The sequence below is a fragment of the Sesamum indicum genome, linkage group LG10 (assembly GCF_026168435.1).
Source record: "Sesamum indicum cultivar Baizhima isolate 11 linkage group LG10, ASM2616843v1, whole genome shotgun sequence".
Lineage (NCBI taxonomy): Eukaryota > Viridiplantae > Streptophyta > Magnoliopsida > Lamiales > Pedaliaceae > Sesamum > Sesamum indicum.
The window spans coordinates 21,439,330-21,452,852 of record NC_142666.1 but is presented as its reverse complement, the minus strand read 5'-3'; the positions used below and the strand labels follow the sequence as shown (position 1 = coordinate 21,452,852).

Here is a 13,523-nt window from a genome sequence, read left to right as displayed (position 1 = left end):
AACATAACTTAAGTTATATATTTTCATTGAATTTTGAGATCCTAAATAAAAAATATAAAAAATTGATCCACGTGTAAGGCGTGGTCAAATTTGTCATAATCCAAGAAAGTAGAGTAGCCAATAACAATATGGACTTTTGTATTTTGACCACAAGTAGAAACATGAAGCCTTCTTGCAGTGTGAGTGCTTGCACCTTATACTTTTCTACAACTCTTGCCTCGAACATTGAATCAACCAATCACACAATAAATATATCATATTTATTATGTAGTTGTTTATTTTTTTTAATTATACATTAATTATATAATTGGTATTTTATATTTGTCATATGATCGATTTAAATTTATCCGAGTCAGGTCCGAGGTAGAATTACCCGGTCCATGACTATCCTCATCTTGCTATGACGCTTCTCATCCAATAACAATCCTCCACGTTGTTCAAAACCATTATAAACCGGCTGACTCTAGTTGTCCACCCCTCCACGTAGTCACTCCGCTACTTTTTCAGCCGGTAGTCAGTTCTTTGTCTCTTTTATTCTTCGGTTTGTTCTTTTCCATTTATGGTTTCTTCTTGTTCACCTACTGCTTTCAGAGCTAAGTTCTGTTGAATTCTCCAACTGGGTTTTCGTTGATTGATTTTCTTCTTAAAAGGGAGAGGAGAGAAAAAAGGGGCAAAAAGAAGAATGTTTCTTTTGGATTGGTTTTATGGAATATTAGCAACCTTGGGATTGTATAAGAAGGAGGCAAAGATTTTGTTTTTAGGTCTTGATAATGCTGGCAAAACCACCTTGCTTCAAATGTTGAAAGATGAGGTCACAATGCTATATTCTTCATTTAAATATATTGATTTTACTGTAATTTCAAGATTATGTATGCTGTTCAGCCTATCATGTAAGTTTGCATCATGATGCATGAATTTGAGAAGTCAGTACCCTGCTTTTTACTATTTGATTATGTATCTGAGCAGCTAAACTTTTCTTGGATGCAATAAGTGTTTGTTTTTTTGCTCAATTCTAGTTTATTTTTCTGAATCCTGGTATTTTCAAGCATGTTTCATGTTGTCTTCATGAATTATATGATGGTGTGAGTTCTGGTGCAGAGGCTGGTGCAACACCAACCAACTCAGTATCCAACGTCAGAGGAGCTGAGTATTGGGAAAATAAAATTCAAAGCTTTTGATTTGGGCGGTCACCGAATTGCTCGAAGAGTGTGGAAGGACTATTATGCTAAGGTTAATATTCCTAAATTATTCAAAACAAAATTCTAACTGCAGCTCCTGCCTCTTGATCATGGGGGGCTGAGGCATTCATGGCTTTGAATATGGCTCATAATCTTATCTGTGATGTAATGTTTATTGAAAGCACACTGTTTAGTATGTTCAGAAGTTGCCATGCTACTTGATGCTAGTTAGATTGTTTTCTGACCTTACATTAGTTGAATTATTAACTTTATCGGTAAACCATTGAAGCTTTTGTCATATGGTCTGTCTGGTGATTGGGATATTGTCAGAAGGGTAAATTTTATGAACATATACTCTGAAAGATATATGTTGTGGTGGTTTTATTGTATTTCATGCTTGGTTATTTTCATGGTTCAAGTATTGTAAATTTTTTTAGCTGACTTTCAAGAAGTTGGTAGAAGTTACTTCAAAATCCTTTTCTTCTTTACTTTTCAAAGAATGCTGTATAGCGTTGGAACTACCTATGGGAGAAGAAGGTCAATACCAATACACATCCCACTACCTACCCTTCAGCTCTCATCCCCACCAACCCAAAGACAGAAAAATTTTTCAGAGAAAAAAATAAGGACCCTCTGTCTTTGTTTTGTGTAACTACTTCTGGTGCGAAGTCTGAGTGATTTCCTTTCTTGTGCTTGTTTGTTGATTTCATTTCTTGATCTAGCAACTTATTCTGTGTATCCATTTCACGGTATATGTTTTAGGTTGATGCTGTGGTGTATATTGTTGATGCATACGACAAAGAACGTTTTGCTGAATCGAAGAAGGAACTGGATGCACTTCTATCGGATGAGGCATTAGTAAGCGTACCATTTCTCATTCTGGGGAACAAGATCGATATACCCTATGCTGCTTCAGAGGATGAGCTGCGTTATTACATGGGTCTGACTGGTCTCACCACCGGTAAAGGTAAGGTTAATCTGGCTGACACCAATGTTCGACCGATTGAGGTTTTCATGTGCAGCATTGTCCGCAAAATGGGGTATGGTGAGGGCTTCAGATGGGTGTCTCAGTACATTAAGTAGCCATGCGTAAAGAGAAGAACATATTGCCGTTGGAGGAAGGAGCTTTTCTTAGTCGTAACTGCAAGTTTGATGAATGTATGTGTTCAGTTTGTCTTGAAGTGGAGCTAACACACAGTTGAATGCTTTCTAGGAAATAGCGAAAAGTCAAGAACTAAATATTTTAATAAATTACTACATTGAAGTTTAGACAATTTTGAGTTTGGAAACATACAGATGTAGATGTTTGATGTGTATTTCCTGTTTTCTTTTAGTACATAGAAAAGAATTAACTGAAGAAATTGTTTAATATTCCAAGTTTATCCCCATCCATTTGTGAAAACTCCGGAGGCGCAGCATGCATGGCAATCAAGGGGCATATGATTCTAGGATTAACAAGGTCACAACTATTTATAGCTAAGAACTATATAGACATGTCTTCAATACATCACTGGCACCCATCAATACATAAGACCCCAGTAACAAATTGGACCAAGATTCGAACACAAAGATATATACTAAAAAGTAAAAACTACCAGGAATTTCAGGAAAACCTCAGATACTAGTGAAGAACAAGAGAAAATCAGTAGTAATCACCTCGCATTTTCATTGAACTTGTAGGAAGAGGTGAAAATCAAGCACCTACTTAAAACATAAAAAATTTACAAATTTACACAACCACCATGCTAAAACATATAAGCCTCCAGCGAAATCTTCTAGATATCCTAAATGGTGTCACTGTATACGAACGCAGCATCTTTAAGGAATGGCAGTTGAGCGAAGTTTCCATTAGAATAGTTCGTGCTTCCTTTTCTCTTATCCCATTTGGAGATCAGGATGGAGAAGTCCTTCATATTCCAGCTGCACAGATCATAAATTAGTGACAGACTTAACTTTGAAGAATGACATAATAATAGAAGAACCGTCTACCTTTGCTTTATTATGTTCTAACTTCATCCTTCTATAAGCTTCTTGTGCTTGCTTCGACCGAAACATCGCCTGAACCCTTACGACGGATTGCTCAACACGCTCTTCAGCTTGTTTCCTGCTAGCTTGGAAGAAGTCCTCTTCCACATCACTCTCTTCATTGGGCTCTCTGGGAGTTTCAGCAGGTTGAACCTGAAGCCCACGGAAGCCTTTTCTCTTCAGCCGCCATCGCAGTATTGCTTTCTCTAGGACCCCAACTGACCAAACAATTTTACGGTACTGCCTCCTGACTTGGAAACCTCTGAACATAGCCTGCAGTAGAGAACCCAAGTCAGACGCTTTCCAGCAGAAACTTGATATCCTTATATTCAAATTACAACTATGCCAAGTTCTTCAATCCAGATAATCTTCTTTTTATTGGATGAAAAAAGAAAAATGTTTTGGTTTATCCTGTACTACTAATTCTCATAGTATCCAGCAACCAAATCTCGACTATTGAGCCATGTGCTCGTGAAACATATCTGGAACCGAGTTACCCTGTAAAAGAAGAAAAAGAGAACCAACCATATTTAGCTCACTTACTTGAATTTTAATGGCCTGCCGACGCATGTTAAGGAATTCCTTCCTGATCTTCCAAGTACGAAATCTGTGCTGGATTCTAGCAGCAGCCACGATCTTTTTGCGTGTCTCATAATTGCGGAAAGCATGCTGGATCTTCATTGCTGCAACTATGTTTCGTGCTTCAAGCTCTGGATTTGAGGATTCAACTACTTTTGTCCGTATTTTGAGTGAGTGCTCCCTGAATGCAGTCTGTATCCGTGCAGCTGCATCAGCAGCTGTTCGGTAAGCCGCGAGGGTATCCTTCAGATACAACTCGTCCTCACTGAAATTTCCAGGGTTCACCGTCTCGTTTGTGGTAGTTTGCAGCGATCCGCTAACATTTCCAGCCAATGTCATATCATCAAATTGGGCAACTAAAGCTTTCTCAGCAAGATAAGCTGCCAAACCATCATAACCATTTTTAGAAGCAAGATCATGAGCACTGCACCCCCCAGGATTTTGTGAGGTCGGATCTGTGACTAAATTTGGCTTTGCTCCAGCAGATAAAAGGGTTGCCACCATTTTCTCCCTGAATATTTAAGATAACTTAATACATCAAAACATACAAAAAGAATTCACTGATTAATGATTAAGATTTTTAAACAATACACCAACAGTGCTGAAATTTCCAATTATTGGTCTTTTGTAATTAGACAAACTCAATCCCCAAGAAACCAACAATGAAGTTGCCTATACAATGCAGCATAGACCCAACAGAACCTGGGAATAGGGAAGATGAAACTTTTATAGATCCAAACAACAGACAATTGTTTTAAGATGTCAGCATAAAATAAAGTTTGGCAAATTAAGCATCGACGATTCCTTGAGAATTCAGTACTGTACCTTCCATAATACGCAGCCCAATGTAGAGCGGTCCATCCAAATTTGTCTCGATAATCCAATGATAAGCCAGACCATGAATATGGGTAAACAGCCCATGTATAGCCAAGGATGGAACACAAATGAATTACACCTAGACCTTGTTCATCACGTTCAGAAATTTTACACCCTGCTACCACTTTTTCTAGTAACCATTCTTGTAGTCTATTCTGTAAAGTCAACTCAAACAATTTATCTTTTGCCTGGGGAAAGGACATTTTGGTATCTTCAATCACTTTGGCCATATGCAACCAACCATCAGAGATATGTGAGGTCTTCTGAGCAAAAGCTTTGGCTTCCTTTAAAGCGGTTGGGGATAATTTAGTGGAATAAATACTCAGGCCCTTGGATGATGAAAACAATAAATGAGCAAGCCTCATCTGAAGTTGGAATTCTTCCCAATCAGTTTTATTCTCAAATGAAACTGTGCCAGGCTGTACAGGAGCACGGATTTCAAAAGTTAAGACCTGGCTGATAGGTTTATGCCCGTCAAAAGTGATATACAGATTCCCTAGTTTAGGAGCTTGCGGCGGAATTAAACAACGAAAGACTCCTGCTTGGACAACGTCTACCGGAAGTAAAGAATCTCCACATGCAAGATACAATTTGGATTCTGAGTAGGGTAGCTGTCCTTCATTAAAAAAGCCAACTACCAAGATCTGCATGACAATTACTGGGTCAACAAACTGTTATCTAAAATAATTTCTATATCCCGTCCCAGGTTATATTCCAAGTTGATTAATGCCACTACAGATAAAGTTTACATATTAACTGTTAAACAAGACAACTTTCTTACTTCCTTTTAGCGCAAGATGGCGCAACATGTATATAATCAAACAAAAATGTCTTTCTAGTCCTGAGAGATTTTCACACTGCATACAAATATCAACTCTATCTCATTGTTTGAACATTCCCATCAACCTTCATTTAGTGGCATGATTGTTGGTTTCCAAAACAGCTACTGTCCTTTTGACTCTTAGAGTTAATTATTCGTAAACAAGGCTGTATTTTCAAATGTAAATTATGGGAAGTATACCAACAGAAGAGAGCAAATAGTAAGGTAAACAGCAGTGGTGAAACAAACCTTTGTTTCTTCAGTTGAAAGAGCCCATGCAGGTGAGACATCTGTTATTGTGAATATCGGGCCCAGCGGAGATGAGTCATGACTATCCATCAGTGGATATGTGGAAGACTGGTGGCCAGCTAAATTTGAGGATTCCAGAGTGTGATCATCCACTGATTCTGGGGATTCAGCAATAATGTGTGTCACCCACCTTCCAAAACTGTCCTGTGATTGCAAACCGTCTTTGCCAAGATTATACAAAGAACCAGCTCCACCTGATGGCATAAGTCCAGAAACCATAGTCTCTGAATTGACAATCGTATCTTGTTCCACTGTCTGGTAGGACATATTGTTGGGAGAGGTATAATTAATGGAACTCCTCCCAGCAACTGGTTCAGAAAAACTGTTGGTAGAACATTCTGGGGACACCTTATTATTTGATGGGGCATCATCCTATAATCAAACAGTTACAGTAATTCTTTATCAAAAAAAGCAGGCATCAAGTAGTTCATTCTTGAAATTGACCAGGTATAGATCAGGCATATGACCATTTTTGGTTGTTTGATGAAGTTAAAGAAACAAAAAGAAAAATTACACAACAGGGTAGCAGAACAACATTGTTGCCATTCTAGTCTTAAGTTATTTACATTAAGAGACGTAACAACAATCTATAGGCATAAGACAATAGATTATGTTAAGATGAACTTGGGTGGACATCTCCAGCAAACCAAACATGAGAAGATCACCTTGAGCAAGGAATGAAATACCAACTGTATAAAGGATGAAAAGTCTTATACTGTACATGCTTAAAGCAAAAAAGGTCTGCTGCCACATTCTTACAGATGCATAGGGAATGTTTATGCATCAAGCCAGTCCATGCAAACAAATTCACATATTTAGCTCATATATTAACTGAACTACCTGAAGTTTTGTGTCATATTTAGACACACCTTGATCAAATGATTTACATTATTTCTAATGCATCAGAACGGACCTTCATAGGTACAGCAGGGAGCATTTATTATCATATTAGGAGGATTGGAATCCCTATTAGATACACAGAGAGAGAACCACGTCCACTTACATTAATTCTGTAACTGTTCATCTGATACTGATTTTGCAACTCAAAGCCTGCAGTTGTTCCTGCACCAAGAAAATTGCATGCATAAGAAAATAAAAATAAAAAACTAAGCAATTAGCAAATTCTCAAGAATATGGACATAAGGGGTTGCACCTTGTTGTCGTGTAATCAGTCTGTGGGGATCATCTGGCACCAAAAGCTCATCCCATTCAAGCGTATTTATCTCATAGAGCCTCTGTTCATGATGTTTAACGGTCACACTGTCATGACACTCTGGAAACCATAGAGAACTTGATTATTAGCCGTGCCGGCAAGAACTCCATATGAAATCCTTTGGGTTCAACTTTATATTCTTTATGTAGGACATATCCCCACCTTTGTAAATGACAAAGATATGACACACTTATACAATCTTGGAAATTGAACAGTCTGTTACCACAAAATGGTTGCAACTCTTTTTAATTATAATAGCTAGTAACTTTAGACTTTCTGAAAGGGCTGATCTCTTCCCAAGAGAACCAGACGTGTTAAATCCGAGTGGTAAAGCAAATTAACTTTGCACAAATTTTAAATCACCTAAATATGAACCGGTGCTGCCATAATATACTCGGTCTACTGCAGAATCAGATTCTTCGGACATAGGCCAAGTAGCAGACAGGTCAGAGCCAGCAGAATTAGAGTTGGAGTTCACAGGTGTGGCTGGGGAACCCTGCAACTGCGTCAAAGGGTAACCAAAATTAGGTGCAAAATCATATTTGTAACTTCAGATGTGCGACATTGATTAGAGTAAGTTTATGTTGCAAAATGGTCTCTGAAAAACGGAAAAAAGAGGAGAGAATGATAATTTTACCAAACACTAGATCTTTGTTTCTGAAACCAGATACTCCTTATGAGGATTAGTGGGTCTTGGAGAAGTTGAAATCATACATGACATACAAGCAACAAAAAGAAATGGCAGAAGAGACAGGAAGACCATAACCATCCTCCAATTACAGCAATTCAAAGACTGTGCAAATACTGATATCACGTTGATGGTTCCCAAAGTAAAACTTCCGGAGAGAGTGATTGAGAAATGATTCAAGCTTGGATGACATCTTTCATGGAATATATTCGAATACGTACCCAGATGATTTCATATGGAAGCTATTTCCTTGTTAAAATAGTAAATGGAGTGGTATACAGAGTGAAACAATGGTATACATGTTTAACATGGAAGAAATTTCCATGTTAAAATAGTCAATGGACTGACATACAGGGTATACCTACGGTCTTCTAACAATTTTCATAAATTAGAAGGCATGTGATAGATTCTCTGCAGTTGATTTTAGAAACAAAGGGTGCTGACATGGGTGAATAAAATGTTATCACAAATACATACAAGAAATCCATGACGCATAAAGCCCTCTACCAAAATTGCGGAGAAAAATTCATCAATGGAAGAACTCAAAGTAATTTCAAATGACTAAGTGTAAGTTTTGTCGGTGTAATTGCAGAAGGAGCTGACGATGTAGCTCATGAAAACCATAAATATTCCAGTGCTTCAGCTCATTATTCTGAGGGAACAAGATATCAGAGATGATGTCAGGATCATCTTTCAAAAGATTAAGGTGGGATAGATTAATATGAGGAATGCCACCAGATCTTCCTTGATTTGCAAATTCTGGTCAGACTAAATGGAATAGAAATGAGTAAAACACTAAAACCTGAGATGCTATAGGGGACCAGATCTTGGTTCTCCTAATATACAGTAGCAGTTAGGTGTGACTGAGAAGAATAATGGAAGAGTAAGACATATGCTTTAGAAGAAAGAGATAGACCAAGGATAATGGTTTAGGCACAACCTTAGAAGGCCACTGGATCTACCACTTAAGAAAAATGATGGGACTAGCATCAATACTAAGATCTGAGAAAGAGATCAGCATCAAACAAACATGAAACACAGTAACTGAAGACATACGCAAACATTTTACTTTTTTAATTTGTTTCATGGCCCTTGATAATCCAAGGTGGAAATTGAGCATTCATCCAGCCAACCCTAAATAAATACGGTTTCTGGACTTGTTAAGTTGACATGAGGTGAATGGATGAAATAAATTATGTGCTAAATACTGAGAAAATAATGTGTTACCTCCCAAGATGCTTCATTATATATATTTCTAAAGACTAAAAATGTTATACAAAATAAGTCACTGAAAATAATAATTTAACTGACGAACAACAAACCTCTTGAGTTTCACGATAGTGTACAAGGACAATATGCTCCAGAGACCTGCAATACATGCATGAAGAAATTAACAGAAGTTTATAATTGACATGAGCAGATTCCTCACTAAAATTTCACATAAAGACTTCATCAACTTGACAAGTGGCCAGAGAAATAAGAGACAAGGGCATTAGGTGGATGCCTAGACTTAGACAGAGGTTTCATGATTGCATACTTGTCAAGTAGCCAGTAACATCGGCGAACAAAAGTTGGATTGTCTTCCCCATGTGCATAGTATACATGAATTCGTTCCTCGTTGCCGACCTGTAACAGAAACAATACGATGGTTGCATGTCAAATATAGAAATAAATGACACATTCTATAAATCAAGCCAGTAGACCAACCGTCTTCATGCAAAAAATGAAGCAGGAAATCTATATAGTGTAACTAAATGCTCACAGACAAAATAAGGAAATATAAGCAGGCATTATGCGAGATAATCCAAAGAACTGAAATAAGCAACGCCTTACACTAAAATTTCTGCATGAACAACAAATAAGAATCCTTTTGGACAGATAAACAAACAGTAAAAGAGATCCTAAACTATCAATCTAGAAATTTCTCGTCTTCTCAAACCCTATGAGCCTGAAACTTCCTTATATAACACATCCATATGCTCAAACCACATCCAGCAGGTGAAAGTAATAACTTATATTGGCCACACTCTAAAAACAAAAGCCAGCATCAAAATGCATCATGATGGTGATAAACTCCAAACTGTGTACAGGCCAATGTAATTTCCTAGAGTGGATTAACAAGCTTGAGGCTCCAACGGAATTGCTAGCTCAAAAATGTTTTGATTTGTCCTGATACTTATCAACAAGATATACTGTTACTGCAAATTAAAGAAAAAAATGAGGAATACAAATTAAAGGACGTTCTTCCATTTTCCCACCATAAGACACATTTACAATACTGTCCATGACATATTAAGGCACAAGACAACCGTACTTTCAAGTGTTCATGAGCTTCTTTAACAGTTTTTCCATCCTTTTTCTTCTTCCAGTTATGGCCATCTTTCCGAAAATTCCGGAGCATCTTACGGTCAAACAACACAATTGTGCCACCTATTTCACCAAAATACGATCAAAGTTAGTCAGCCAGAAGCATTCTATAATCCACTTTATCTAAACAAACTCAATCATGTTGATGCTTAAATGGAACAAGTCAGATTTTTTAAGTTCATTTTTTTGTCAACTATAAATGTCAAAAAATATGTAATCATAAAAAATTATTACTTTTTGGCAAATTCACGGGTTTGACGTAAACAGTGAAATACTTGTGGTTACAGAGTATGGCATGAATCTCATTTGGTCTGAGCCATCTTGCCTTGGCTTCCTCCATCATGTTACCAACATCCAAATCTGTTCATGCAACAAGGTCCAATTAATGGATGACAAAATATTAGAAGGATAGCGAACATATAAATATTCTCCTTATGTTCATGCTTATAATCAAGAAGAACAAACAGAAACAGAACCATTCAAGATCAAGCAATTCATATTGACATATAACGATCAAAACAGTAATTCAAAAGCCGACTTGTTATGCTCATAAGTTAAGAAAATAGTATTAACAATAAAGTATCCAGTACGTGGTGCCTTATAATCAAAACTGTATACGGGGCCTCACTTTAATCCTCTGCAGGTTTAACATAAATCGATAAATCATTTTTAGTTGCTACACCCAGACCCCAGTGCTTCACTATGAAAGATAGTCCGAGTCAACCCCTCATCTTCAGCCCTCATCATCCCAAGAGAAACTAAAAGAAGGAAAAAAGAAAAAGTTCATAGACATAAGTAACTGTGTATCAACTTAGTTCCATCCTATTTTGCATCAGTTTGCTTGTCATCTACAAAATGAATACAACTATCAGCAACTGATTTTTTACCACTGACTTTCTTCTACAGCAAGTCCTCAGAGAAGAAAAGCACAATTTCGTTTGCTTTGTCAACTACAAAGCTAGTTCATGTACCTCACTCGCTACTATTTAAATTTATTGTATTCCATTCGCTAATCAAGACAGCCAAAGTCCAAACTACCCGCTGATGATCAGCAAAACCCTAAGAACCCGCAATTCAATTGTTGACTAACCCATCGCAACTATACCAACCCTACCGGCATCAAGACATTCACAAATCAAATTGCACAAACACATCATACAAGCATGTGCAAAATGAGCTACATGTACCTTCCAAGGTGCGGAAGCCATGAATCTCCGACCCAACGAATCGACCCCGTACACCTGTATTCTCCATCAATCCACCATTCGACACACAAACAACTCTAATTTCCTGAAGAAAAAAAGACCCTAATACGATCAAATCCAGAATCAGACAAATGTTGTATGTTCAATTTTTTGACAATATTATATAGCGGATAATTGCAAATGAGAAAGGAGATAAAAGAGAAAGGGGAGGGTGAAAATAATGAGCTGCTTTTGGAGAGCGACAGCACAATAGCGATTGAAACAAGTCGTAGTTTTTCATCAAGAATTGTAGGTGTAGGATTACAAGCGTCGAGTAAAATCTTCGTTGGAGCAATGGAGCTTCTCTTTTAGTCAAACCTCAGTCCATGCCCCTACATTTACTCTTCAACTGCTCTTTTTTTGATTAATTAATTCTGATTGAATATCGAATAATTTAATTACACCAACCCTTCAACTTATTATAAACTTTTCAACTTGCTATAGTGGTTTGGTGTGCATTGCCCATTCTATGCCACTATCTTATCCTCCTCCTTTTTTTTTCCTTTTGATTCTTGCAAAGAAATAATAAAACATTAATAATCATCAAAATAAAATTTACATAAACGAGGCATAAGACATATTTAAGGAAATTTGAATTTAAAAATCTAAATTACAATCAAGATTTGGTTTATATGGTGGTCCCATTTTTAAATGATTTGTAAATGCACCTAAATGTTTTGGTTAATAAAACCTTGTATGATTTTGAAATTTATCTATCTTCAAATTATTGAGAAAGCATTAAATCCTACACCTATTTAAGACATATTTCTAATAATTCTTTAAATTAATATTTTAAATTTAATATCTAATACAACTAAAATTAAAAATTTATAAAACAACTAAAAAAGATTGTTAGACGTAGGGCGACAGAAGGACACGATTTCTGGTTTCTTCCTTCAATTCAAGTGAGAGTTGAGACGTGTCAGAGACTTCCACTACACTATTTTAACTTTTAAGCGGCGACGAAGTGGTTGGTTGGTTGGATGCATAAATTAACAAATAAAATATTTGAGCAGGAATAGGTAACATTCTTCCTTCATCAATTTTTTTATGTAAAGTTGCAAATTATTGTCTTTTACTAATATATATAAGAAAATATGGCATATTGTTGGTATGTACATAATTTTTATATAATATTTAAAACAAAATATTTTTTAAAATTATATTATCTATTTTTACTTACCTAATATATATATATATAAGTTAAAAATGAATGAGCACAAAAAATACCAAAAGATAGTTGTAAAAAATCATAATAAGTGGGTAAGTTAAAAATAATCATATATTCTGACACCAATAAAGTGTTTTTCACTTATAATACGTTCAAAAAATGCACAGATCTAATTGATATGCACTATACTCAAAGTTTGGGTCGAAATGAATGACAATCCTACAGAGAGGACATGCACAAAAGACGTTAGCAGTTCGACGCTCAAGTTAGTCTCAAATTTAGGAATAAATAAATAAATATAAATCGTTATGAGAAATCGAGAAGAAATTCGTAGGAAAAATTGTGACCATAGTACAATTCAAATGTTAAAGCAATAATAGAGAGTGGTTTTCCAAATTCTGAAGGGTATCCCCGTAGAAGGACTAATAGTGTCTTTGTTAGAGGACTACACCTATATATATAGAAGGGGCGTCCCCCTCTGCTGGGATTTTGCACACCTCCTTTATCCATGAAAGAAAGGGTCAAAATACGTGCGGATAAGGCTTGATTTGGTCTTATTTTCAACTGATCAGCTCACAACAACACGTCTTTGCTTGGGGGAAGACTCTTTTTGTGCGATTAATCCTATTTTGCAGGGAGTCCGTTTAGGTTTAAAAGTCCTAGATTTAGGGGGCGTCTCCCTTCTCCTGGGTTGTCTTAGTTGGCAGGGAGGGTTTTCCTATGGCTGATGTGGTCCAATGTGGACTCTGACCTCGGGATTGATGAAATGCCATATAGGAGAGTGAGCTGCCATGTATGTAGGTCTATTTATCGGGCTTTGATCATAGTCCGAGTAGGGGATCTCTTCAGCTTCCTTCATTTGCCAATCTGTTTTTTGGGAGACGCCCCCCAAAGCCGCATACCAATCTGTTTTCTGGGGAGACCCGCCAAGATCGCCTATCAAGTGCTCTTGGGCCTCTTCATGATTTGAGCCTCTCATGACTTGGGCTTCTTAAGATGTTAGGGTCTCTCATTTCTTCCTTTTTTTGGGATCGTTTTAGGCCTCTTTGGGTT

At 36.9% G+C, this 13,523-nt stretch overlaps 2 protein-coding genes across 7 annotated transcripts; one reads left to right on the top strand and one right to left on the bottom strand.

Annotated features, from left to right (window-relative positions):
* The first annotated feature begins 541 nt into the window (after positions 1–541).
* On the top strand, positions 542–2,452 carry LOC105178906 (small COPII coat GTPase SAR1A). Its single transcript, XM_011102485.3, has 3 exons — positions 542–811; positions 1,099–1,230; positions 1,941–2,452. Exons 1-3 carry the CDS (start codon positions 683–685, stop codon positions 2,259–2,261), a joined length of 582 nt encoding a protein of 193 aa, XP_011100787.1. The 5' UTR covers positions 542–682; the 3' UTR covers positions 2,262–2,452.
* Positions 2,453–2,621: 169 nt separating this feature from the next.
* LOC105178907 (calmodulin-binding transcription activator) lies at positions 2,622–11,683 on the bottom strand. 6 transcript variants are annotated; one of them, XM_011102487.3, is made up of 14 exons: positions 11,565–11,683; positions 11,243–11,345; positions 10,290–10,415; positions 10,003–10,118; positions 9,226–9,314; positions 9,011–9,056; positions 7,364–7,502; positions 6,941–7,060; positions 6,791–6,849; positions 5,728–6,159; positions 4,608–5,302; positions 3,747–4,293; positions 3,168–3,476; positions 2,622–3,098 (listed from the first exon to the last, which is right to left on the bottom strand). In XM_011102487.3, the coding sequence occupies exons 2-14, from the start codon at positions 11,307–11,309 to the stop codon at positions 3,054–3,056; spliced, it is 2,790 nt and encodes a 929-aa protein (XP_011100789.1). In that variant the 5' UTR covers positions 11,310–11,345; positions 11,565–11,683; the 3' UTR covers positions 2,622–3,053. The 6 variants fall into 6 exon arrangements, with proteins under 6 accessions (XP_011100789.1, XP_011100788.1, XP_011100790.1 ...); XM_011102486.3 differs by lacking the exon at positions 11,565–11,683 and having other exon boundaries at positions 11,243–11,558; XM_011102488.3 differs by lacking the exon at positions 11,565–11,683 and having other exon boundaries at positions 7,364–7,496; positions 11,243–11,558.
* Between the last annotated feature and the right edge of the window lie 1,840 nt (positions 11,684–13,523).

What these genes read in the sequence shown, in the direction of transcription:
- LOC105178907 (XM_011102487.3), bottom strand. Translation starts at nt 11,309, where the DNA reads ATGGAGAATACAGGTGTACGGGGTCGATTCGTTGGGTCGGAGATTCAT. An exon ending in ACTGATTACACGACAACAAG is followed by an intron (nt 6,850 to 6,940) that starts GTGCAACCCCTT and finishes TTCTTGGTGCAG; the next exon opens with GAACAACTGCAGGCTTTGAG. An exon ending in TAGAACATAATAAAGCAAAG is followed by an intron (nt 3,099 to 3,167) that starts GTAGACGGTTCT and finishes TGATCTGTGCAG; the next exon opens with CTGGAATATGAAGGACTTCT.
- LOC105178906 (XM_011102485.3), top strand. Translation starts at nt 683, where the DNA reads ATGTTTCTTTTGGATTGGTTTTATGGAATATTAGCAACCTTGGGATTG. An exon ending in TTCAAATGTTGAAAGATGAG is followed by an intron (nt 812 to 1,098) that starts GTCACAATGCTA and finishes GTTCTGGTGCAG; the next exon opens with AGGCTGGTGCAACACCAACC. An exon ending in GGAAGGACTATTATGCTAAG is followed by an intron (nt 1,231 to 1,940) that starts GTTAATATTCCT and finishes TATATGTTTTAG; the next exon opens with GTTGATGCTGTGGTGTATAT.